Below are 25,811 nucleotides of genomic sequence, written 5' to 3'. Positions count from 1 at the left end.
ATACCAAAGTCATCCAATATGAGCATTATAGCCTTCATTAGCAGCAACCCTGAACTTTAACCCTGGAACCTTCCTTATTTAGGAAACTAATTACACCTGCATAATCAAATGGAATTGTGTCCCACACAAAAGATAAGTCGACTCTACCCCCCCCCCCCTCTCCATTGTACCTAACGTATATTTAACCCAACTCAGATTCGAAATTATCTGTTCATATTTTTGTTTTCAATGTTAGGTAAGACTAGAGTCAACTCAGCATGGACTCAACTGGCTAAGTGAGAACCCCCTATTTGTCTCACAGTTGTGGAACTGTCATTATACTGTAATTAGTTTCCGGTTTGTTAGCTGACGTTCTTTATAAATTGACTACAATTGGAAAAAGGCCACATGCTAGTCTTATAATTAAACCAGTGTTATTTTTATACTTGATATGGATGCTATAAATGATTATGGCAAGCATGGAAAATGTTTCAGTTGGCTGTTATAGCAATATTAGCTTCCATTGTATGAAGCTATGAATGTTTCTTTTCAATGATACTGTAAGGAGAGGTGAAGAATAATGAAAAGTGAAACTAGACAGACCTGTACATCACAATTTGAATAACAGACTGTACAAGAAGAATAGTGAAACACAAATTAAATAAATTTTCCCATCATTTTATTAAATCAGATCTCAAAAATAAATCAAGACTAACCAACAAGGCTAAGAAGACAGCAATTATACCCTGCAGGCAGATTCAATATACTGGATCAACTCAAACAGTCAAAATCTAACTATATCTGATTATAGATATTTACACAACATATGCAATCTATGGTCCCTTTGTACCCTGCATAAAGTATCTAAAGTCTGGATTACTTAGATATGAACTGCCTTTTATTGATAAAACATAAATGTAAACCTGAGTGACCACAAATGTTCATCAGATCGGTAGATCAAATGATTTACACTGGTTATAATGCATAAGCAGTTCAACTTGTTGTTTTTAGCATTGGACTTTTGAAGCTCAGTGCTAATTTGTTTTTGAAATGCTTGTGTGTTATAACCCTATAATAATAAAACTGAGTGTACCCCGGTTACTATTATTCAAATTATGATAGTCCGTAACTAGGATCCTTTTTCAGCTAAAATCAGTACAGTCCGCAAAATGTACACAGATTCAAAAAATGGTCCAATTTCAGATAGTGCAGCTTTAAATCCAAACAAAGAGACTCTGTTACCAAAACTCTGGCGTTTTTTTATAACTGTTGGTATCCAAAATGTGTTATTTTATAACTATGGTGTATTTAATGCTGTGGTGAGAGCTCTATCAGAATTAGGCAAGGTGTACTATGTTGAAGTAACTGGATTAATATGAGGATATTTCAGTAAGAAATAAAAGAAATCACCCAAAACCAGTAAAATTACAGACTGTATCCCATTAAGTATTGTAGATGGATGCTATAAACAAAAGAAATTTGGAGTTTTATGGGAGAATTCTCTGCAAATATCAACAGTATCCCGAAGTGTTGTAGATGGACACTAACAACAAAAAATATTTGGTATTCTGTGAGAGAATTTCTCTACAAATATCAACATCATCCAAAAAATATTGATATCAATCATAATACAATAGTCAACACCTCATTGTCTTGAGTTGATTGCTTCAACTTCTTGTGCATTGTTGTGCATATTAAAGATAAGGGTTTTCCAACAAATTAATCTGCATTAGAAAAATCAGCTGCAAGTGCCATACATAATGCATAGCTTTGAATCAATAATTCAATTTTTATTTAACACCGAATCAAATCATAATTTCATCAGTCAGTGGACTATATATACTATAAGATACATCGTGTTGTTCAGCCCTATAAGGAGTGTTGGCTTATAGCATGTGGCAAGAATGTCGTATCTTACAGAATAGCATGTGGCACGAATGTCATATCTTACAGACTGTCAATGGACCATCTTTACAGTTTAGAGTATTCTAATAGTGGCCCTTCATACTTTTCCCCTGGAAAAAAAATGAAAAGAAATGCTTCGATCAGTTATGAGAAAAACAATTATACTTAATATATGGAACTACAGCATCAATTTAAAAGTGATGTATGGTAACAGTAAAACTGTAGTCTGGATTCCAGTCTTGAGAGTTGATTTGGGCTTCAACCTAATTATCATGCTTAGAGTGGTGAAACAAATATATTACAATTTCAAAAAGCAACAGCTCTGCCTCATTTGGATACATTAACGCCATCATGTGTTATCATGACGAAAAGTAAATTTTGTTAATTTATTTAACAAGATTTCATGAACATCATGGAACACCTGTGCAATTATTTACATACAGGTATACAGTAAATTTTCAATACTGCACTGCAGTGTAAATACCAAATTATTGATGTATAGAATAACTGGTACACATGTAACAATTTACTGGTTCGGAAACTGCAACAGTGCAGTCAACTAGAATAGTTCATTGCTCACATAATAACCAAACTGGCTACCATTTTTCTTCATTTTTTTACCATTTTTAAAATCATTTCATACCTATCATATCTGCTATGATGTGAAATCTATCAGATCCAAAGAACATGTGCTTCTTGCCATCAAGATGTACAATCATAGTTGGGGCTCCAAATGCCTAAAAAGTAAATTATCAAAACATGTGATTAGCTAGTATTCACCTTTTATAGCAATGACTATAATAAATATACACATTACGTCTTCTGTTCGTGTAATCTTTTCTGAAATAGTCCTTTCCACCAAAGTCTTCTTCCAAAATTGCAACCCTCTCTTGAAGTATTTGTTCCAGTGATTATGATCACATTATTTTAACAACTCATGTCTATCAATTTCAGAAAATGGTACCAATATAATGATCCTATCAAATTGTACACAGATTACTTCTACTTCCATACAGTGTAAACATCCAACAAAGGTTATCATCACACATGTGTAACACTGGTGGCGTCCTTTTCAATTCACCACTGAGTATTTAGGTGAACACAATGTATGAGATCAGTGGTATTAATGTTGGTGCGGGCAGATTTGAAACTGTCTATTGTTAGATGGATAATGGTGAAAGAATCAATTCTGGAATTGTCTGAGGAATAAGTGAATAATTATTTAAAAGTTTTTCTTTGTGATAATTACATTTGAGATAAATTTGTGCATGAAATGACATGTAATTATTTTATTTAAATGACCACTTACACCATATCCAATAGCTGTATTTGTTATTTCTTTCAGCTTATCTTTGACGTTTTTGTCTTGTATCTTGCTGACCAAGTCTTTAGCCCTCTCTTCAGAAAATCCAGCGTTCTGGGCAACCTTGAAGTAGAAAAACATTGAAAGATATGACCAGAAATTTGAACTAGAATGACATACTGTATTATAAAAAATGATTTTCATATAGCCTTCTCAATCTGATTAATATCTGATGTGGTGAAAGTGGCTAGATGGTTTATTTACCTCTTTTTCCATCATTCTGTGTCGTTTGTTTTGTTCCAAGTGATTGCCCCCTTCCCACAATCACTCAGAACGAATAAACCATCTAGCCGCTTTCACCACATCAGATTTTAATCAGATTGATAGCCTTCTGCGATTGGCTTAGATCGTATAACATGTTATGGACTACTGACCCATAGTGACCTTAATTTGCATATAGGGGAACTACTCACATGTCGTTTTCCCTAGGGCAATATTAATGTACATGTAGTCTGGAAGTCTTATCACGGATTAGCTTTGACAACAGAAAGAACATATGTCTGAGAATGTGATGTGTTATGAAACACCTATTACCTAGTTGGCACTGGTAGATGGCATTAGCCCTTGACTTTTCGGGAAATAGTTCTACATGAGGGTCTTCATAGTAAGAGTGTACTAGGGCCCTCATAGCGAGGCAATAAGTGCATACTAGTAATATGCTATACCACGCTACGAAATAGTTACTTTTGAGAGGTAACATTTTGATCTGTCTAGGAACTTGACCAAACAATGATTTAGTTATTCAGCATTGATATCTCTCTGGACTGGCAGAATAATATGTCTGTAAACGGATGGTAGTCAGTATCCTTCAGTGGTCTGATGAATATATTTATATATTTGATGCATCTGACAATTTTAGGTTTCTGTAAATTTTAAAAATGTTGGCCGACTCACTAACTACATGTGTGGTACATTAGAAAGGTTCATGCACATAAAGGGTATTGAGAAATCATGACATTATAATACCTTTACTAAATTCTCTGGCTCATATATGTCCTGGTCCTGAAAGACAATAGAAAATAGAGAAATCAAGTAATATATCAGGTATTATTATGTGTTCAAGTAATGAATTACTTACAACTATCTAATTCTTGGAATCTTGTAAATAATGTCGTGGTCAACACCATACATTTCACAGATAGATACAAGAGATATATATATAGATAAAAGAAATATATATATATACACACATATATATACATCTGGAGAGAGAGAGAGAGAGAGAGAGAGAGAGAGAGAGAGAGAGAGAGAGAGAGAGAGAGAGAGAGAGAGAGAGAGAATATATATATATATATATATATATATATATATATATATATATATATATATATATATATATATATATATATATATATATATATATATATATAGTTTTAAAACTATTATGCTCTGCCACTGCGGTATAGAGCATTGTTTTAGCAGATTGATACTCACCGAGTTATATATATATATATATATATATAGTTTTGGTAGTACTGGAACTCTTTCTTTTATCTATATCTATATATATATATATATATATATATATATATATATATATTATTATTATTATTATTATTATTAAACTTTATTTCGGGAAAGAAAAGAACGCAAACACGCTCAAAAACATCCCATAGATAAAAACTATACATAAAAACGGCAATTTAAAACAAGTAAGACTTTAAAAAGACAATCTGACAAATACACACATGGACAAAAAAAAAGCATTTAAAAATACAACAAATCTCTATACAGTTTATGAATCCCCGAATAGAGGATTGTATCGGAATTTAGCACTGCTGCAATTAAACTATTTTGACTGTTTTCGATACGTTTAAAAAAGTTGTACATCAATTTACGTCTTAGAGCCGCAAAAGTGGGGACTGTGTGCTGCACAAACATACAACTGGCACTGCAGTCACGTGAGTAGCCCATCAGAATGCGAAACACATTGTTGTAACCAACTCTAAGGTTGTTAATGCATTTCTTGTTGTACAATGACCACAGCTGTGAGCAGTACATATTCGAACAAAAAGTTCTAAATAATGTAGCCTTAACCTCAATTGTACAGTGTGGAAATTTACGGAGTAACATGTTGGCTTGGCTGTAAAAACATTTCATTTGGCGCTTGATTGCACTATCATCATGCATAGAGTCTGTCAAAGTATAACCCAAGTAAGAATGTTCATGAACAATACTAAGTGGTTTATCTCCAACACGGACTGAAGGTAAACATTCAACTCTAATTAAACATTTACGAGGCATAAAATAAATACATTTCGACTTCTTTGGGTGGAAAATAATGTCGTGGTCAACACCATACATTTCACAGATAGATACAAGAGATATATATATAGATAAAAGAAATATATATATATACACACATATATATACATCTGGAGAGAGAGAGAGAGAGAGAGAGAGAGAGAGAGAGAGAGAGAGAGAGAGAGAGAGAGAGAGAGAGAGAGAGAGAGAGAGAGAGAGAGAGAGAGAGAGAGAGAGAGAGAGAGAGAGAGAGAGAGAGAGAGAGAGAGAGAGAGAGAGAGAGAGAGAGAGAGAGAGAGAGAGAGAGAGAGAGAGAGAGAGAGAGAGAATTGAAATCTCTGGGGCATTTTTCAATTATAAGTTATATAACACCAAAGAATGTTACTTTATCGTCACCTTTGACCAAACAGTGAGCCACAGTTGACGAGATACCTTCTCCACAGCTTCTTCATTTTCATTGAGCGATACGGCTGTCAACAGTCTCTGTGCTGGCAGAGAACCTGTTAAGTTGGAAAAGGAAAGTGGCCAAACAATGTAATAATAATAATAAATAATAATAACAACAATAATAATAATAATAGTAAAAAATTCTATAGCGGCTAAAATCTACAGAGGCAGTGATCAGAGTCACTTAAAATACAAAATAATCACAAGGTTTTATACAAACTCAAACTAAAAGAATACAATATATCAAAATGAACTAACAGTAATCTTTATGGCCTGGATATGGGTTTTATTGTATGGTAGAAGGGCCTGACTTTAAGAGCCTAGGGCCAGTCAGCTGTAGTATTGATACATGAGACTTAAATGTTTTATCATATCCTACCCAGCATTTAAAATGGCATGCACACATAATTTGAATCATGATACCATATAAATTGACAAAAGAATTGTAATACTATGTGCAATAATACACAAGTAGTGAGAAAAAAATGAAAGCTAGACCACTGAAAGAATGGATGTTGGCAAGTGTGCATGTGCCAGAGCTTGATACATGTATGGACAATTATTTGATATGCACACTCTATTGGATGCAATACTAGGTATAATGGTTGTTAGTGGCTGAGTGGTTAAACCACTTGCCACTTACCACTGGGGTCAGGGTTGGAACCCATTCAGGGGTTTCATTAAATTTACCATGCTGTAAGTAAGAAGGGTGTCATTCAGTTTGACTCTACCGAACAACACAGGTACTCTCGTTTCCTCCTGCATTAACACTGAATCCATGAGGGATGGCCCTCATTGTACTTCTTGGGATCGAGATAAGTGTTTATATACTTAAAGCAGGATAAATAAAGATTATTGTTGTATATGAAAAGAACTATGGAATGAAAGAAGCTCTTTGCATTCATGTTACTGTTTGGATGTACGTGTACAGACAGTTTTGTCCATCTAGAAACTATTACTGTAAACAAAAGAACTGAATTTGACTTTACTTACCTTTGGTAAACATAGTTTCCACTGGATTAGCTAAAGGTGCAAGAGGAACTTTATAATAATCTCTCAGTCTCTCCAAATCTTTATGGGCATATTTTCCTTTAGAAGGATTCATACCAGGTGGAGTATTGTCTAGAATGTACATGAAGGAGTAACAGTCACAGATAGGAAACATATCCTTGCTACAGCGTTTTTCAGACGTCAAGTTTTGGAAATATATCTTCTTAAATTTCTTTGGTATCAAATGAAAAAATAAATGTCATGAGGCAACTAGATCTTGCATGATCAAGTGTTCCCATAATGCCACATATCAACATTTCAACTGAACTATTTGGTGGCTATGCACATGTAGGGCTGAAAATAATTATTTTTTTCTTTGGTAGTCCTAGTGAACACAAAATATGGAATATATGCTCGGGTCGTTCTATGTCCCAACAACTTGTGTATACGTCACTGGTTCTACTGTGTTTGAAATACAATTTCAAATGTTCAAAATTAATATTACTTTCTCCGATTTCCTTTGACATTACTGGCGCTGCTATAATCATGTTAGTCTCCAGTATTTTTCTTTATTATATAAGCCAGAAAATACCTGAGGTCTGTTGACACAGCGTGACAAAGACCCCTTATGTCACTCATATTTTCTGGCTTAATGAAAAAAAATATTGGTGAATAATATTTAATTATTCATGGGTGTCCTAAGTGGTCATATGTATTCTTACCTGATGCATGCATTACTGCTCCAAGAAAGAAAGGCCTGAACTTAAGATCTATATTCCATTTATTCCTGTATCGACATAGTGTCTATAATTTATAAAAGTAATGTATAGCACATTTTAGAACAAATCAGAAGAAAATATACATGTAATGCAGCACAGCATAGAAAGATACAACAGCTCAGAAAATAAGCATGTAGCAAAACATCACAACAGCACAACATGCAAATTTCAAAACAATAGCATAACAAAGCACAACACAACACAACACAACACAACACAACACAACACAACACAACATAACATAACACGAGACAAAAAAAAATTATAACATGGTAAAGAAAAACACTGCACAACAGTATGCACTACAGCTGTTCAAGTCACCATAGCATAACATTATGCAAAGCACTACAGCACAACACAGAAAAGGAAAACAGTAACTGTAGTACATTATAATATAATAAACCACAACATAAATACACCCAGCAAAACACAAGAAACAAAATATGTGACAACAAAGCAAGTAATGCAATACTTCTGAAACATAAATGAATAGGTGCAGAAAGATTTGTTTACTCTATCATAAGTATATCTGGTAACCATGGTGTAATCAACCGTTACTGTGTTATATATATATATATGTATGAGGTGAGTATCAGATGAACGTGCGATCATCAGATGAACGTGCAATGCGTGAAACTCCGAGTTACAACCAAGAAAGAGTTCCAGTACTACCAAAACTATATATATATATATATATATATATATATATATATATAGGTTGGGTTCACTTTTCATTGTATGTGTCATAAAGGTTCAACAAACTTTCAGTATGTTTAAAAAATTTCACATGGGCACAAACATGTAATCAAAATTCTCTCGGGCTCTTATTTTTGCTGATAAACTAAATCACAATCTGCAATATTATGAAATTCTCCATTTTTTTAATGAAATAAAATAATATTTATCTAATTAATTTTTTTTATTACAAATATTGAAATAACGTTCACAGTAATGATACCAAGGTGCTGATTGTTTAATTTCTAAATAATACTTTTATCAGTTGAAACAATATTTGTTGATTGAACACGTTGTTCACGTAAGTGTTTACTATTGTAGCATTTAGCACAGCTTGAATATGCCTGCCCTTGAAAAGTGCAAACTGCAAAGTCCACTTTACTGAGACTTTAGCAACTTTAAAACCGACCTGAGTGTGCGACTAGTGCGGGTGCTCGCTTTAAAACGGAAAACTTTTCTTTGTTTCAAAATCTCTACTGTGTACATAGATATTCACTCATGTCATTTTGTACTTACTTCAAAACCAATCCAAGAATATGGTGAAACAACATCGTAAAATAACTCGATAGTTTTTCGTGCTGGAGCCGCCATCCTTGTGTTGTGTGACCTACTTCAGGAAAAATAGACTTGGTTTGACCTTTGATCCCCGTTAGGCCCCCTAACTTGTCCCATAATCTCATATTCTGCATCTGTACTGCAAGACATAAAATTATAAAAACGGTTTTTTAAATTTTACGAAATAAAACAGTATATTTATTTGTAGCAAAAGTATATTTTGAACCCCAATCCAAACTTTAATTTGTGTAGCATTAGACTAAACCGTAACTTGTCCAAGTCGTCGGTGATTTGAATGGCACATTTCTTTATGTAGTTAAAGGGCCGTATTTTGCAGGTCGTCGTCAGCAGAGTCGTCAGCTAGCTACATGGATATTTTAGAACTCGATCAGGTAACGTAAACTTCTGAAACTACGTATGCATATGGACACAGGTAGTAGAGTTACATATAACACCCACCCTGTAAGTTTATCTAACTTCTAAGTTTCAATGTCAACGTACGAATCTCGGAATCTCGAATCTCGTAGCGAATCTCGGAAATAGCTTTTCAGTTCCATGGACATTCGTTGGATTCATTTGAAATGAAGGTCAAGTGTAATGGCGAATATGTCTGAGTATGTAATCACAGCTATCTCCATGGAAAACAAGGGTGCGTGCACGCTGTGTTTTTCAAAGGAATTAGACATTTTATAGCTAAGACATGCTGGTGCTAAGTGGTTGTGTGATAATACCCAGCCAGTACAGTAAATTGCATGTATTCACTAGCAACAATATATTTATGTAGTTTCTTTCAAATGAATTTGGCAAATATAGAACAGTTTACCCAAAATCAAAATAACAATTACTTACTAATGACAATTTCTACTCAAAGAATCAAACAATTTCTTGTAAGCAGATCACAAATTTTTGCTGACAATTTGTCAACATCGTCAGCGGTGTACTACAATGTGCTATATATTTGTTTTGTTATACGGTGCTGATGAGATGTTTGTGAAAATTTGGTACTCTGTGTCTGTGAGTTGAAATTTTCATATAATGAACCCACAGTCCATGAATTTTCATTCTTGTAATAAGTGTTTATCTTGTTTATATTTGCAGTAGTGGAGTCTTAGATGATTGTACATAATCATGCCCTGCTAGTAAACAAGAAAGAATTGAATTAATATCATCTGCAGTACTCCATCACTGAAATGGAATTGTCAAGTTCAACTGTGCAGCTATCAAGGCAGTACTGGAGAATATTCAAACCAAGATTTTTTTCCAGTTTGAGTTGTCGAAGAAGTTTAACATCAGGCAGAGGAAATGTCCTATTAGCCACAAAAAGTCAACAGAGTACAGCTAATTCGTCTGTCAGCATACCACAGTTTCAACTACAATCTCCAAATTGCCAGTTTCACAGACATTTTTCCACATCACTGAGTAAACTTTCCAGTCCAACTTTAGAGAAGGCATTGACAAGTATTTTCTCTGATGAAGGTAAACGCAGGGCAATAAAGAGGATGGAGAATACGAAGCCCTTACGAACACTGACTAAACATGCCAGTCAGTTAGGTGCTGTGTGTATACCATTGTGTGTTATCGATGGAGAACCGTCTGTTTTGTACACACTGAGGACGATACACTTGTCACAACACAGAGGTGAAGTAAGGTTTGTATCAACCAACATAATCATTTGATTCAAACTTGAAAGATTCATCGTTGTGGGCACTCTACATTGCAACAACTAACTCCATAAGATACAGCAACGCTATATGGATTGAAGCTTAGTCCTGCTTGCAGATGATGCACGGGTCTAGTTTACTAACACGACCCTGAGAAGGGAGGGACTGTTGTCAGAATCGAGTCCTGAATGACTCCATATGCAATCAAGCAGTACTAGATTGAAGCTAGTTTTATCAAAAATTCACCAAAACCAAAAACAAATATCTTATTCTTACATAAGTTAATATTAAGCCCACGTAATATGTTATATTATGTAAGGAAAAACAAAAGATTTCATCATATGGCCACTAGGTGTGATGTTGGTAAGCCATCTTGACTGAGGCTGTACAAGAAGTTCAACAGAATGATAGAGCCTAAGGGACAATTGCACAATGTCACATATGAAGGGGGAGGGGTCTGGCATCAATGTGATTACTCGACTTAAATTTTTGCACTTCTTACCTAATTTCAAAAAAAGGAAATCTGGGGAAAAGAGCAAATTTTAGTAATTTTTTTGTAAAAGAAAGGTTTTAGTAATATTTGGACAGTATTTTATTGTCACATGGTTTTATTAGTCCGATGTGTCGACATCTGTATTTTTTATGTTTAGTTTTCCTGGTGGGATGGCAGAACAAGGTGACAAAGACTTGAACCATACTGCACTACGGGAATTGGAAGAGGAGCTTGGTATTTCTGCTGACTCAGTGGAGGTTTGGGGTTCTCTCATACCATTACCAGATAAAGTAAGTGAATAAATCTGCTAGCTGTCAGGATTTTTGTCACTCAGTGAAACTCTGTACGACTACTCAGGCAAACTGAGATAGACACAAACTAAAACTATTGTTGTTGTATGTGGTAGATTACACAACAAGGTGATAGCTGTGCCTTGGTCATGTGAATATAATCACCCAGTAATCAATATATTGTAAACACTGGGTGGAATTGATTGATTCCCCCAGTTTATCACGTTGTACAACGGTTCAGTGTTTTCTATGCTTGTTTGGTACGGTTGTGGTGTGCGCGCATTCTGTCGGAGATACCCGAATAGCCCGAACGATTTTGTCAGTTATAGACGTTTGAACTTGGCAGTGGGGAGCGATAAACATAATCTGAACGTTTAAAAAATACCCCTACATTTAATTTTAATGATTATTTCAGAGTGGAAAGAAAGCTGTGACACCAATTATTGGCTATGTTGGTGAACTTGACTTGGATGCACTGAAACCAAATGAAGGGGAGGTAAGAACCAATAACTTATGTGTCTTTTTGATCAGTCATATACCCTCAGTTGCCGTCAGAAGAATTCTTGATCATGCTGACTTTCCAAAACTGATGCTTTCATATGTACAAGCTCAGCTCAATGAAACACTTTCTGTTTGGTAAATGGAGAGAAGCCGTCTGGCTCAGAAGACCTAACCTTAGACAGTGGAGAGACTAACACAGTAATAAAATGAAAGGAGATTCAGAGACTGGAAGTACATACATGTATGCCGCTGGGTGGGTTTGTGCCCAACAGCGCCCTCTAGTGGTGAACATTATTACTGAAATATTCTAATTGGATAAATTTATTGAATAAATCTAATGAAGGAGAAGACTAGGTGCCTAAGGGGGATTCATTTTATTTATCGTATTTCATATCTGTGTTTTTTTCTTTCTTTTCTCTTTTTATGTCTGTATTTGTCTTATTAAGATATGATGTATTTCTTCTTCCTTGTCAGGTCGAAGACGTGTTTACGCTAACATTTAAGCAGCTGTGCACATCAGAAAACCAGAGATATACTCACTTCAAAGCAACTGGACCTAGACGTGAAAGCATGGCCATGCCGGTGTTCCTGGGAGGACCTCATAGAATATGGGGACTGACTGCCATTATCACAGATCAGATGCTGAGAGTATTACTGCCAACTGTGTACAAATCTGTTGTTAATTATAAGAGATAGTGTCATTGTTAACCCATCCTTGCTGGATGATGTGTTACACTGAGGGTGTGAGGAGAGCTTAGGTGGTGGGTGTGTGCGGGGGGGGGGGGGTGATACAGTTGAAATGTTTGGACTTGCAGGTCAATTGTTGAGAATGTTACTACCAACTGAGTTAGAATATAGAGTTAAAATATAACTGTAATCAATCTGGACTAAAATACTAAAATTCAAATATTGCGTACATTTTACTACTGTGGGTGCGATGAGGGATTGGGTTGAGAGGGGACAGGGTTGACAGATTTGAACTTGCTGTGATGATTGATAACAAAAAGGTATACAAAACATGTACACCTGTTATGTAGCCAATGAACACCTCACTTGTAATGTTACGAGGGTCAGTGGGAGAAGTGCCTTACAAACAACCCTTGAAAAAACACTGGTGCATTTGCATGAATGAAGTGACCTAAGGCAAGACTTCATGCAATGAAAAAATTAGGTAACAATACAACTGATACAAACACATTAAGGGTTTCTCTCATTACGAGATGAAACCATTAACCAAACAAATGGGGTTTCACAATAGACTATGTTTATTATACCAGACTTGCTGGTGCACCAATTCGGATTTGTAGCACTTGAACGGTTAATGGGGGAAAAACCGTAATATGATGTGGGTTCAGGTGACACATATCAGTTTATTTATATCTGTGGAAGTTATAATGTAACACTAAGATAGTTATAACATTCAAAGACATATTGTTATATCATCATTGCTGTTGCATAACCATACCATAATGAAGGGTTTGTAACTTAATTCTCAGGTATTTGATTTGATAATTTGTAAGGGAAAATAGCAATGTAGGTCACGGTAGCTGAAATAGACTGTAAGATACATTGTGTTGCACTGCCCTCAGTGGTCTACTCTATCTATGAAAAGGGATTAACTGATGCGTGAGAGCACCCTATCTTGGTGTACGTTACGTTTGGAATGGGGGAGATTGGGTATGTGTTGGTGTTATCGGAGTATATTTCAGTTGTTGTATTTACATGATATAATATGTCGAAGCTGGTTGAGCTGTTTCGTCTGTATGAATCTAATGTTGTAATTTTTTAATATTTACAATATAAACCGTGACTTTTGAGGAGAGTTGATAAATATGAACTATTTGACAATTTTCTTGACTTTTCTTAAATTTGAACTGACCACCCAAAACTATACATTACTTGGTATGAAAATTGAATATTTTCTGTTTGCTTGGAAACAGTAATTTATGCAATATAATGTACATGTACACCCTCAAAAGTAAATCACACAAAAATAATTTTTTTAAAAATGGAGTCATTAAAATAAATCTTTCTTATGTGATTTATAAGAAACCTATTTTGTTTGAGTCAATGAAATTGTAAAAGTAAAATTCAAAATAAAATCCACTTGTCTGCGCTGTTCAGTCTGAGTTCTACAGTTTGGTTTCTTTTCTGTATTGAAGTATACAGCTAAGTATGTGCTGTATATTAAAACTGCACTAGTTGGAACAGGAAGGTTTTAAAAAGTTATGTTACATATAATGACCTAAGGCCAAAAGAAAGAAAAAAAAATTTCTGGTTAAGACATTTTGTCTAAAGTGATGCAAATTTTTCTTTTTCTTTTTTTTTTTTATTTTAAGTTTTTTCTTTATTCTCTGCAAACCTGTCACTCAGTCTACTATTTATGGAAGTTACTGTTCTTTTAATTTAGTACTTTACAGCAAGTGTATATGTGGGGCAGATGTCATTTGCTTGTTCATGATTGGTTCTGCAGTTGTCTTCACTGAAGTAGGGAGGGTTATTTTTTTGTTTTCCCCCAGACCTGCAGACTGCATAGGCCGGACTGGAAAAACATGGGGGAAAAAAGACCGACACGAGAATATTAAAGTAATGCAAGCACTGACCAAGAATTTTTTTTTTTTTTTTTTTTTTTTTTGGGGGGGGGGGGGGTTAATTATAATATCGTACACCATGCACAGTATGGAATCACCTGTGTGTAAGCATATTTGTGTAGCAGTACACACAGTATGTGCAATATTTCTAATCAAATTGAGTTTGGGTCCACACCCAAAATAGGTGCCCTCAATGAATCAAAATTTCAACTCTTACTATACTTTTCATAGATAAAATAGACTTCTAATTAATGTCTAATTAATTTAAAAATATTAAGTAAATGTGATAAAACAAATATTCAATTACAGCTAGTGAAGACAGTAGTCAGTGAAATCAAAATATATGTAAATTTTGAAAATAAAATCCAACTGTCTGCACTTAGTGTTATTTCTACATTTTCAGTCCTAGTCTATATTGAAGTATACAGCCAATTTGAGTATGTACTGTATATTGATATTGACATCAGTCCACTGTGTGAAGTAATTTAATAGCCTGTATTGATTGTTAGACTGGAAAACAAGTTTACTACAGGACATTTCATTGCCTTATTCTGTAGAAACATGACAGCGTGAAATCCATTCTCTTCATTGTGTTTCAGTAATCATGCCTTATAGGGTTATTCACTGTGTTACATTAACATGATTAGGTACCAGTATTGATGTAGTAATATGACTGTGTATACTAAAGCATTGTGATGAATTGGTTAATTCATAAACCTGCCGAGAGCCGTAACAATCACTTAACTACTCACAAATTCAGTTGAATGCTGCAAAAAAAATGAACAAATTGAACTGGAATGTCTGCAACAGCAAAGTAATTAGGAGATATGAAAAGCTTTAATAGTGAAAATGGAGTGGTTTTTTACTACATGGTCTGATTAAAAGCTGATGTGTAGGTTGGCTAGATGTTAGGAGAGTGAGCAATACAAAACTATAAACATGCAGTGTATGAGACAATTCAAGCAGAAATAATGGTAACAAGATTGACTCGAATAATTTGCCATCTTAAATATCAGATTTTAATGTGATTGACTATGGAATAACAACTCAATTAGAAGTCTATGTCATAAGGTGTTTAGTTCATACGTCAATCATTTCCAGTTACTGCAGTACTAGTATTGCTGATAATACCAGAAAGGAATTTTAGAGACACATATATGTTGACTACCAAACTTAGTTAACGTCAGTTATTTCTACTCATGTTGCATCACTATATATTTATAAACAGTATACATGAAATATGAGAGCCATGTGAAACTTTTTCTGTGCAAAATGGGATGAGGGCAAAGTCAGTGCTCCTTACAGCAGTTTGAATTTCCTGCATATGCATACATTACCCATAATCCTCTTTATATAATGGACATCTGCCTTTAAACAACGTAATACCATATTTCAGGTACAGTTTTCATGTTTGTGTTTGGAACAAAAGTTCAATTTGATACAGTAACTATAATACCAAATGTCGTAGTGTTTTGCTTATCATTTAACGTCCCAGATTACAATGTACTCAATTTACTGCCCATCTTTGAATGGCCCTGTTGACACAGATTAGGTTCTGAGCACATGTAGTCACTTGTGAGCTAATATTCCTCTATTGAAGGATGGTCACAATACAAAATAATGACATTATTAGGTGTGTACGAATATTCAAAAAATACCACCACCGGTGACTGTGGTGACTGACTGGTTCAGACTGAGCTGTTTAAAAATCAAGGGTACCTTATTCACTTCCAAGAATTACCCTATGAGCTGGTGGAATTTTAATTTACATTTTATATAAGTATATCATCAGCCATCACCAACATGCAAAATTAACACCTGTCCTTCGGTCCTTATGACCAGTAGTCATTTCCCCTTTCTTTCACACACACTGACCACCCCACAACCAGTTCACAGACTTGGATGACTGAAAGACAAAGGTCAAAGGTTAAATGCTTTGTACAGGCCCAGACCCTGACTAGTGCATACCAGCTGATGAACACTTGGTGGTCTGTTTCTGTTTATATAGCCTTTGGCAATAGTTTCAGTCTGCCTTCATTTCATTCAGTGATGCACTTTGTTGGCCTTATATTCTGAAAATGATATTTTATTTCCAGTGTGTCGTATGTTGATATTTCATTCAGCAGTAATACAATGGAGATAGATTACTTATAAATGGGGAATGGAAACAATAATGTTTTTACAGATAAATAGTTGAAGAGAACTTCCATCACATTTACATTCCTACTGAGTCCAAAAACAACAGAACTATGCATGCATGGTCAGTAGGTTGGGTCAGGTGGGTTGGTCAGTTGGTCAGTCAGATCTCACTTAGCCCTTCTGAGAGATAGGAAGACGCCATATATGGTTTTAATTGTAGATTGACACTGGATGAATATGTTGCTATAATTGTGTTTGTCTGTAAAAGCATTGTTGGTTCAAGTACCTTTTTGCAGCTTGATCGATATTTCATTGTAGTTTGACAGACCTCAGACCACTATAGAGAAAGATTGAACATATATCCTGTATATGACCTTAATGAACGCTGACATAAAACAAACTTTTAACGCATGACTTCACATCCCTGAAGAAGAAAACCTGAGGGCAGAGAGGTTGAAAGCTATGAATTAACCAAATATTTTGGTGCAGTACAGCATTGCAGTTTTCTTTAGAAATATGACTTCAGACAGTTTACTTTTATTAATGATTTCAGACTGGCTGTTAAAGGATTTCACACTTTCTTTAATAATGTGAGAATTAATAAATGTATTTGGACTCAACTTGTGATCACAGGTGGCATAGTCTAGCTCTTCTGAGTGATATATGCGGTGGGTGGGGGGGGGGGGGGTATTGTCTGAGTGATTTTTCCTTTGGCAGAATATTTTAGAATCATTGTTTTCAGAACTGCAATTTCAGATGCTAAGGTGTGGAAAAAATGAGAACATTGCAACAAATTGGTGCTCTTTAAGTGTTAAATAAATCTTTATTTACACATAGGATCTTGATTTACACAACCATTAAAATTTCAAAAAAACAATACAATTGAAATCATTTGAAAAATTTGTTTATAATCGTTTGGCCACATGATATTTATCGTTAGTTTACATTTCATACAGCATTCACAATATTTTGTGAAAAGGTAAACTCAATTACCAGATATATAATTAGCATTCACAATACTTTCTGAAAAGGTAAGATATACCAGTAAGTGCACTCTGTGTCAGTTATAATTTATTGCATAGACATTTACTCTACAGATAATCCTCAATTCACCCTTTCTGTTGTGTGGATCGTCCCACTACAATAGGACAAATCCATAATATATCAGTTTTAGGGGTGAGTAGCTTACATAAGTGTGACATCAGGGTCACAGGTGAAAACTAATGCATACACATCTACTCTCAAACTTATCTAGTCTCCCCACCTATGTTGTAAAATGGTCCTTCCCCATACAATAGGATTGGATCATAATATATGGCATTTTAGGGGTGAGTGGGCTGTAAATTAGTATAATAACTGCCATGGTCACAGGTGTGAATTGTACTCAGCACCAATAATCAGTTCATTGTTTAAAATACAGTAGGGATATCTTGGTGGTCATCGTATACCACTTGCAAAAAAAATACACACCCCATAATATGTAACCCAAATCCCAAATTTACACTACATTCTGCTCACGATATTGATAAGAATTCAGAGATGCTTGTTAACACAGAAAACCAGCTGTTAAAAAAAAGTATACATTGAATAAGCATATTCTTCAAAATACTGTAAAACTTGCAAGATATGAAACAATACTGGCGGTTTTGGACGGAAGTATTATACTGCGTTGGAAAAAAGCTAGAAGTGTGTAAATATTATATCCTGGTTCATTTTTTGTTGTTTTTTTTCTTGATAATTGCTATTACAGACGAAGACAGCTAATAGCCTTAGACACCACTAACTTTCAAAATTTCTCTTTTATTCATATATTCTATATTAACTTTACATGATAGGGTCATCTAATTAGCAAGAAAAGAAATCTGTTGGTATCGTGCATTAATTCAGAAAAAAAAACATGTTTCAGAGTTTATAATTGCTCAAGGAACACATAATTTCCACAGTTTGGAAATATTTTTGCATTCAATTATAGCTCAAGTCTTCATTTATTGAATTTTTTTTTTGATTTTTTTTTTTTATATTTAAGAATATTTTTTATGAATTCATTTATGTTTTCAATGTTTTGGGGAGGATATTTTGTAAGTAGAGTGATTCAGGGTTGTGGACGTTTGAAGGAATTCCTCGTAAATGTAAGTCCTTATTAATCTTGTTCAAAGGATGTAACGATGCGGAGATCGTTCTGGGAGCTGCGTAATGTTTCTGCACGTAGGAGTCTCCCCGGTGTGGTGAGTACGATGTGCCGTATGTTGTACAATAATCTCCACCCTCTTGAAATGCTTCTTGTTTCTGCATTTTAGCAGTTGTGGCAGCTTTTAGACCAAAGTTTGTGGGTTCACCTGTAGGGGTAAGAAAATCATACATTAATAGTCAGATAACTATTTCAAATCTAAATTGTTTGAAGACCCTGTTCTTTTGGTATAGTGTTTTTGTATCAGTGGCACCATAAGAACTTGATAGCATTATTCTTTTGGATTGAATTAGATTAATAACACTTGGCACAGCATGTTCAAAGTACACTAAGAGACAAGTACCCCATTCTATCATTTGATAAGAACAGTTTTATGAACTCTTTACACAATAGTTCACATTCACAGATGAATATCTAGTCTGGATGCCAACGTGCATGGTCTCTATTAAACTAAACCACGTCTGGTCAAAGTCCCTCAATCAGCACAAAAAGTTCAAATCAGTGAACCCCAACTGTTACAGTGATGTAAAAAGTGTACAAGTAGCATCCTGAGCTGACAAATATACCATATTTGGACATTACATTACTGCCTCAATAAACACTAACTTTATGAGGGACTGTGTTATTGGTTAGAATTTTGTGATTGATTAACAAAGACATGATGTTAATGACTGTGTGGGTGGCTGTGGATGAATTTCAAATTGCATCTCATGCATCTCAAGACTTCTAGAGTAACAACTTTGACTATACTGTGCCAAGTATTATTAATTATTAAAATTATCATTATTTTTTTACTGTAAAAGACACACTACACGTGTGTGCGTCTCAGCGCATTGTACAGACTGAAGTTAAAAACTGCAAAAATAAATATATGAGGAAAGAAAATAACAGCAAACACACACAGGGGAAAAAATCGAATTCAATTGTTTACTTTCCCTGTTTGGAACAAGTTAAGCTTGTAAATGCTTGCCTGTCAGTAGTTGTAAGCCCCCCCCCCCCACACACACACCCCACTATTGTTCAATTGCTATTCAACATTCATATTGTTTATTCTGCATAGACCAATATATTTGATAAGGTTTAAGAACCCCAGTAACAGAAAGAAGGAATTCTCATAAATCTTGTATTGTGTCCTATGTATGTTATATATGTTTGTTAAAATACTTAGCAACTTTTGTAGAGGTAGATTTTAACTTCTTAGCATTGCCAAGAAAAAAAAAGCACTTTTACAGTGGGCAATTTGTTCATAACAGAATGAATCAATAAAACTGACACAAAACGTTTTGAAAGTTATTGTAAACTAAAAATATTTATTTGTTCCTTTTGAGTATTATGTTTATTGTCCCAAACCATATGTTTAATATCAGGTTGGGACGGGATGGGGGGGGGGGGGGGGGGGGTTCGGAGTGAACATATAATCTGGAATAACATACTGACCTTGAATAGGGAAATCTGTTTTCTCCGGTACCCATGCCAACCGATGAGAATCCCAATGTCGTAGTTCAGGCAACTTGTTTTTCTCATCTCTTTCACGTTTGTTGTAATTTTCATCATACCAGGAAATCATATTATTAGAATAACGGTTGCCATGGTGAGAAAAGATGTGATCCTTTCCAAGACCCTGATATCAAAATCAAAACCAAATCATATTTTTATCAGAAACAGTTGTCATAGCGAGAAAATATACATGATTACTTCCCAGACCCTGCTATCCCTGTCAAATAATATCATGTTATCAGAAACGGTTACCATGGTGAGAAAAGATGTGATCCTTTAAAGACTGATATCAAAATCAAATGAAATCATTTTATGAGAAACGGTTGCCATGGTGAGAAAAGATGTCATGGTGACCTTAATCAAATACAGGTACACGAGTATACAGGATACACTATATTAATTGGATCACCATTCTTTGCTCTCTCAGGAAATGTCACAATTGTTAGTTAAATGATTGATCACAATACTGTGTGTTTTACTACCTATCAATATTGGTATTTGATGTCGGTTGTCAATAGTGATACAAACCCTAAATTACAATTTAAATACAAACTATTTCTGAGTCTAACATGGGAAATTAACTCTGCTTAGTAACATTATATCCTAAAGCTAGGTATGTAGCCATCTGTTGCAGAGCTGAACTTTATCAAATAATGATACAACCCATAACACCAAAGTAAAGCATTTTCTGTATGTACCACAATCATTTATAGCATCAATATCAAGTGTAAAAGTATACTGTTTCATTTACTAATGGACCACTGTTAGAAAAGCCACATGCTAGGCTTGTAAATAAACCAATTGAAACAGTATACTTTTACACTTGATATGAATGCTATAAATGAGTGTAGCACATAAAGAAAATGTTTTACTTCAGTGTTACTAGTTGTATGTTACTTACTATAAATTTATCATTTCAATAGATTAACTACAAACATAGTCAATTTTTTCTTGGTCAATTAAAACTGATGTGATTAAATTCACTTTTATTTTTTACTCATTGTTTATCAATACTAAATTTGAATTTTTGCTTGAAATTTCATTCAGACAAAATCTCACTTCCAACTGTAATCATTTAACATTCCTATGTTGAAATGTAGAATGTACAGTTTCTTATTGATTTCTGAATGATTGTATCAACAAAGCCAGTGAGCAGTAACATGAAACAAGTTGTATATATCAAAGTATATCCTTAGATCTTACCTCATTCTTCATCATGGCCGCCCTTCTTGTCATTCTATCGGGTTTAAAGTTGGGATATTTTGTGAAGTCTTCACGATGGGTTGATGAGTTCTTATGACCACTTCTTTGGAACTGGAAAGAGGAAAGAACAATATTATTATTTTTCCTGGGGCAAAAAAAACAACAACAAAAACAACAACAACCGAAAAAAAAAAAAAAAAAAAAAAAAAAAACCTGATAAAAAAATGTTGATATTGGCTTTTAATTTGGTGGCTTCAAACAGGGACATTGTTTTTGCTCTAGGTAGTATGTAGGTAAAAATCTACCTGAGTTCCCCAGTTATTTTACCATGGTTCGCTACCTGTGTTTTTGCTCATAAAGGCAATAAGTAGGTAAAATCTACCTGAGTTCCAAAGGTATTTATTAGGATCAAAGAGAAATTTAAGGTACTACTACTAGGCAATGAATCTATGCAGGTGTACCTAAGTACCCCCCTCCCACCCCGCCTATTGTCGACATTCCCAAATAACTCATTTACGAAATCAAGCACTTACGAGAGTGAAATTAAATGTATGTCACTTTGGAGGCAACATACATTCACTCACAACAGTACATAACATACAATTAAATGTCAATTTCTGCACAATTTTCTTTGAAACGAAGGTCTGCACAAAATTGAAAGTATTCCTGTGTTATTGCTCTTGATTTATGAATTACAAATTTAGTACACAAGTGTGGGTAAATATAGTTTGGACAAAATGTATGGGTAAATTATGACATTTCACAAGTAGTACCCATTTTGTAATTAGCATACCAATAAAACACAGAAGTGAAGGTTGTTCCTTCACCAGCTGTGGCTACTTTAAAATTAATGTCTTTTCCTTTCTCTGCAGCACTTAACGATAGAAGTAAATATCATTTCAATGTCATTTACTATGGTTGGATGATTATATATTTAAGTATGTCTTGCAATACAATGACTGCTACAAACAGGGTTTTTATTTTTATTTTTTAAAAACATTTTAACATGATAAAATGTCTATCTTTATACATTAAGATGTATCTGTTTGCTTCCTGACTTTGCTATCTGACTTGAAAAGGTCGTTCACCAGAAATGTCAAGTGAGTATGTTGCTTCATAGTGTAGTATCTAGGCTATATCCTATAGTGTATGCGTCCAATTAGAGTAATACACATAATGGAAGTATCACGTATACTTCCATGTTCCAATGTACATGAAGGAAGTGTGTTGTTTGTTCTGAGACTGGTGGTGGTGTGTGTACATGTGTGTGTGTGTGTGTGTGGGGGGGGGGGGTCTCATTCAAGCCAATGTTCAAAGCATGAAAGCACAATGAAAGTAACACCTATGTAATACTTCTATGATGGAAGTATGGTGGGTGGTACTTCCACGTTCAAATCTATATAGAATTTACCCATTCCATAATTTCTGGTTTGATAAACTTCGACACCGTTTCGTGTACCTTGGATCACAATGGATCATGGATGTATTAGTGATACACCTAGCACTAAACCAGTAATCTTATCTGCAGTAAACGTTGTTTACCGACCAAACAAAATAGGCGACAAGTTGAAGGGTGGTATAATCCTTTTACAATGTATCTCCTAGCAGCTAAAACAACTTGAACGTATGTTGTCTGAATTCTTGAGGGTCTCTCATAATTCATGACTTGTCATGTTGAGTTTGATATGGATTTTGTCGCGATTTTCTCGGATTACCGCGGACTAAAGAAATACAAATAGTTTGTTGAGGTATAAAGATTCAGTCGTGCGCTTCGTTGGCGCAACAGGAAGCGTGTAATGAAATCACCAAACAGCAACAAACAACATCTGTGATAAACTTGTACTTCACACTTATCGTGTTACCAAAACTAAACAATTATATATGTATAATCGTAATTAATGGGCCGTAAATTCGTCGAATTGATTAGATTATTTTACATCTGGGCCGTTAAACTGAATGCACAAGTCTTTTTGGAGTGTTTTTGGCATAACCATCGAGGCAGTTTACTGTAAACTGGCCATTTAGGAGTGACGACAACCATGTTGTATTTTATTACAGTTTTAGTGTTAAAAGTTAGTTGACATGCCCTTAATAGCGACATCTTGGTATTTTAGCTAAAAACAATCACCTGATAACTATGATTTCTTGTCATTTAAAAACAGTTATGTAAACAGAGTAATACAAAGTAAATATACACGTAACGAAGGATTGCCATGTCAGATAACAGAATTAGTTCGAAGCCATAAAATACATAAATTATCCTTGAAAAACTTACTTCGTGTCTCTCTTCTGACCAGTTTCCTATCAATACACCACCGGAGTACCTTTGCTCTATCCTCCATCCAGGCATGTACCATTTTTGTGGATCTCCTTGTGCCATTTTGTGGTGATAACTGCGATGAACAATTTGATATGCTGACAAAATGTGTGTGCTCCTTAGATCCTTGGCTATGTGTGTACTTTGAGCGTTGTTATTTAGACAGTCAGGACCAGTTACTCATAGAATAATCTAGTATTCTTCCGCGCTATTCAGCGGTACCGTTTTATGCAATGTTTCACAGTAAAATGTACAATATCAAAATATTTTATAGTACATCAGAGTCACTTAATAATTTCATGTAGTTGGGTTATGTTTTTGATATATGCGTATTAATTAAATGGTGTTACTTTCTGTGGCGTAAGAACACTGAAAGTCTGGTTGCTAAGACGCCATGTCCGTCGTCAAGAACCTGTTTGCACGCCCTCAGGTGAGCAGATTAAAAAGTCGTACGGTACTATGCATCCATCCCGCGGGGGAGGGGAAGTGCATTTAATCCCGGGTGTAATCCTGTAGAGGGTTGTTTTTTGCGATCTTTCTACAATGTAAGTCAAGTAAAACGACGGCAAGGTGCTGTAGGCTTTGTATTTTTTTACGTTATTTTAGACAATGCCCATGGTCGTACCAGGGGATCGTACACGTGATATGAGGCAGGACAATGCCTTGTGTTGTTCGCAGAAAGAATGGTCTTGTGCGGCCAGCTAGCGTAGCACTCACTGTACTTGCGCAGCGTAGAGTGAGGAAATGAAGGGCATGTTCAATTTCTACGGAGGGGGGGGAGGACAAAGGTTTAATATAAAAAGCAGAGGACGTACCGATGTTCAACGTGCAAGAATTAAGGAAGCGGCTCCGGGCCGGGGTGATTCAGTTTTCATAGGGATGGAGTAAGCTTCTATCATTTAGGGTCGGAGATAATAGTGACTGGCTTTAATACTAGGCTGCGATCCGAATTTACGGTAGGGGGGTAGGGGGAGAAATGCGGGGGGGGGGGGGGTAGGCGTAGGGGTGGTGCATGGTGGTAGTCGTCCCAGACGAAGCGGGTACGCACGCTTGTTGAAATTTCACGGAAAATGGAGTGTTTTTCGTCGTCCATCTAGGTGTGGGAATCGTAAGAAAAAGGGTACTTTTTCAGATCACCTTCCGAGAATAAGGGTAGGATGCCCCTTTTCTACTCTATCTCTCCGAAGAAACTTTAAAGACTTCCCACCCAACGAAGGCCCAGGGACGAAGGTCCCGTACCGGGGTCCCGTAAACCAGGACCATACATGTAAAAACCCGTGTAAAACCTCCCGGATTTCGGAAATAAGGGGGTATTTTTTGCAGTGATTTTCTCCCAGATTCACTAAAAAAAGGAGTGTTTTTCATTGAAATAATCCGGGAAAAGCGGTACATAGGGGTACATTTGAAATTTCGCTAACAATTACATGGGTACCCACCCATCCTGAGGGACTGCCACTGATTCCACTAATCCGACAGTCGGATCAGTCACGGCATAATGCGTTAATTTGGGCAAATAGTGAGTTTGTTCTAGCAAGCTACTAATTAATGCGAAGCTGATAAACTCAGATAATAAGACAGTGATCGATATCAGGTAGGAAATAGAATGAAAAAAAAAACAGTGAGAGGAAACAGTGTTTACAACTTTATTTGAAATATACAGAAAATAATATTAGAAATCCGGAAAATTGATTATTTGTCCTTTTCCCTGTGGTCATACGTATATGTCAGGAGGAAGCGGTTATATGAATTCTGATAATAACAAGTAGAAAATGTCTATCAGATGATCTCATACTCAACCGTACACACGACACGTAAATAGTATACAATAATTTCATTATCAATTATGGTATTTTATGAATAATTGCAGTACAATAATTTCATGATCAATGGCATATAAAAACAAAAGATTTGAGACGAGTTTTTATTGAGGGCGG

General features: G+C 35.2%; 3 protein-coding genes across 3 annotated transcripts; 1 reads left to right on the top strand and 2 right to left on the bottom strand.

The window, feature by feature from the left end:
- Positions 1-671: 671 nt before the first annotated feature.
- Positions 672-9,054, bottom strand: LOC144451121 (glutathione S-transferase kappa 1-like). Its single transcript, XM_078141892.1, has 8 exons — positions 8,959-9,054; positions 7,651-7,732; positions 6,932-7,060; positions 5,888-5,991; positions 4,214-4,249; positions 3,194-3,310; positions 2,528-2,621; positions 672-1,994 (listed from the first exon to the last, which is right to left on the bottom strand). Exons 1-8 carry the CDS (start codon positions 9,031-9,033, stop codon positions 1,951-1,953), a joined length of 681 nt encoding a protein of 226 aa, XP_077998018.1. The 5' UTR covers positions 9,034-9,054; the 3' UTR covers positions 672-1,950.
- A 1,352-nt stretch (positions 9,055-10,406) lies between these two features.
- On the top strand, positions 10,407-12,684 carry LOC144451231 (mitochondrial coenzyme A diphosphatase NUDT8-like; the record flags this gene model as incomplete). Its single annotated transcript, XM_078142032.1, has 4 exons — positions 10,407-10,645; positions 11,309-11,441; positions 11,857-11,937; positions 12,417-12,684. Coding segments are annotated over 4 exons (675 nt in total), but the record flags the coding sequence as incomplete, so codon positions are not given.
- A 4,797-nt stretch (positions 12,685-17,481) lies between these two features.
- Positions 17,482-24,011, bottom strand: LOC144451351 (cilia- and flagella-associated protein 107-like). The gene is made up of 4 exons (XM_078142162.1): positions 23,836-24,011; positions 21,561-21,671; positions 20,298-20,481; positions 17,482-19,008 (listed from the first exon to the last, which is right to left on the bottom strand). The coding sequence occupies exons 1-4, from the start codon at positions 23,938-23,940 to the stop codon at positions 18,719-18,721; spliced, it is 690 nt and encodes a 229-aa protein (XP_077998288.1). The 5' UTR covers positions 23,941-24,011; the 3' UTR covers positions 17,482-18,718.
- Positions 24,012-25,811: the final 1,800 nt, after the last annotated feature.

The sequence above is a fragment of the Glandiceps talaboti genome, chromosome 21 (genome assembly GCF_964340395.1).
Source record: "Glandiceps talaboti chromosome 21, keGlaTala1.1, whole genome shotgun sequence".
NCBI classification, from domain to species: Eukaryota; Metazoa; Hemichordata; class Enteropneusta; family Spengelidae; genus Glandiceps; species Glandiceps talaboti.
The sequence above is the reverse complement of the archived record's forward strand: the minus strand, read 5'-3'. Positions and strand labels throughout refer to the sequence as shown.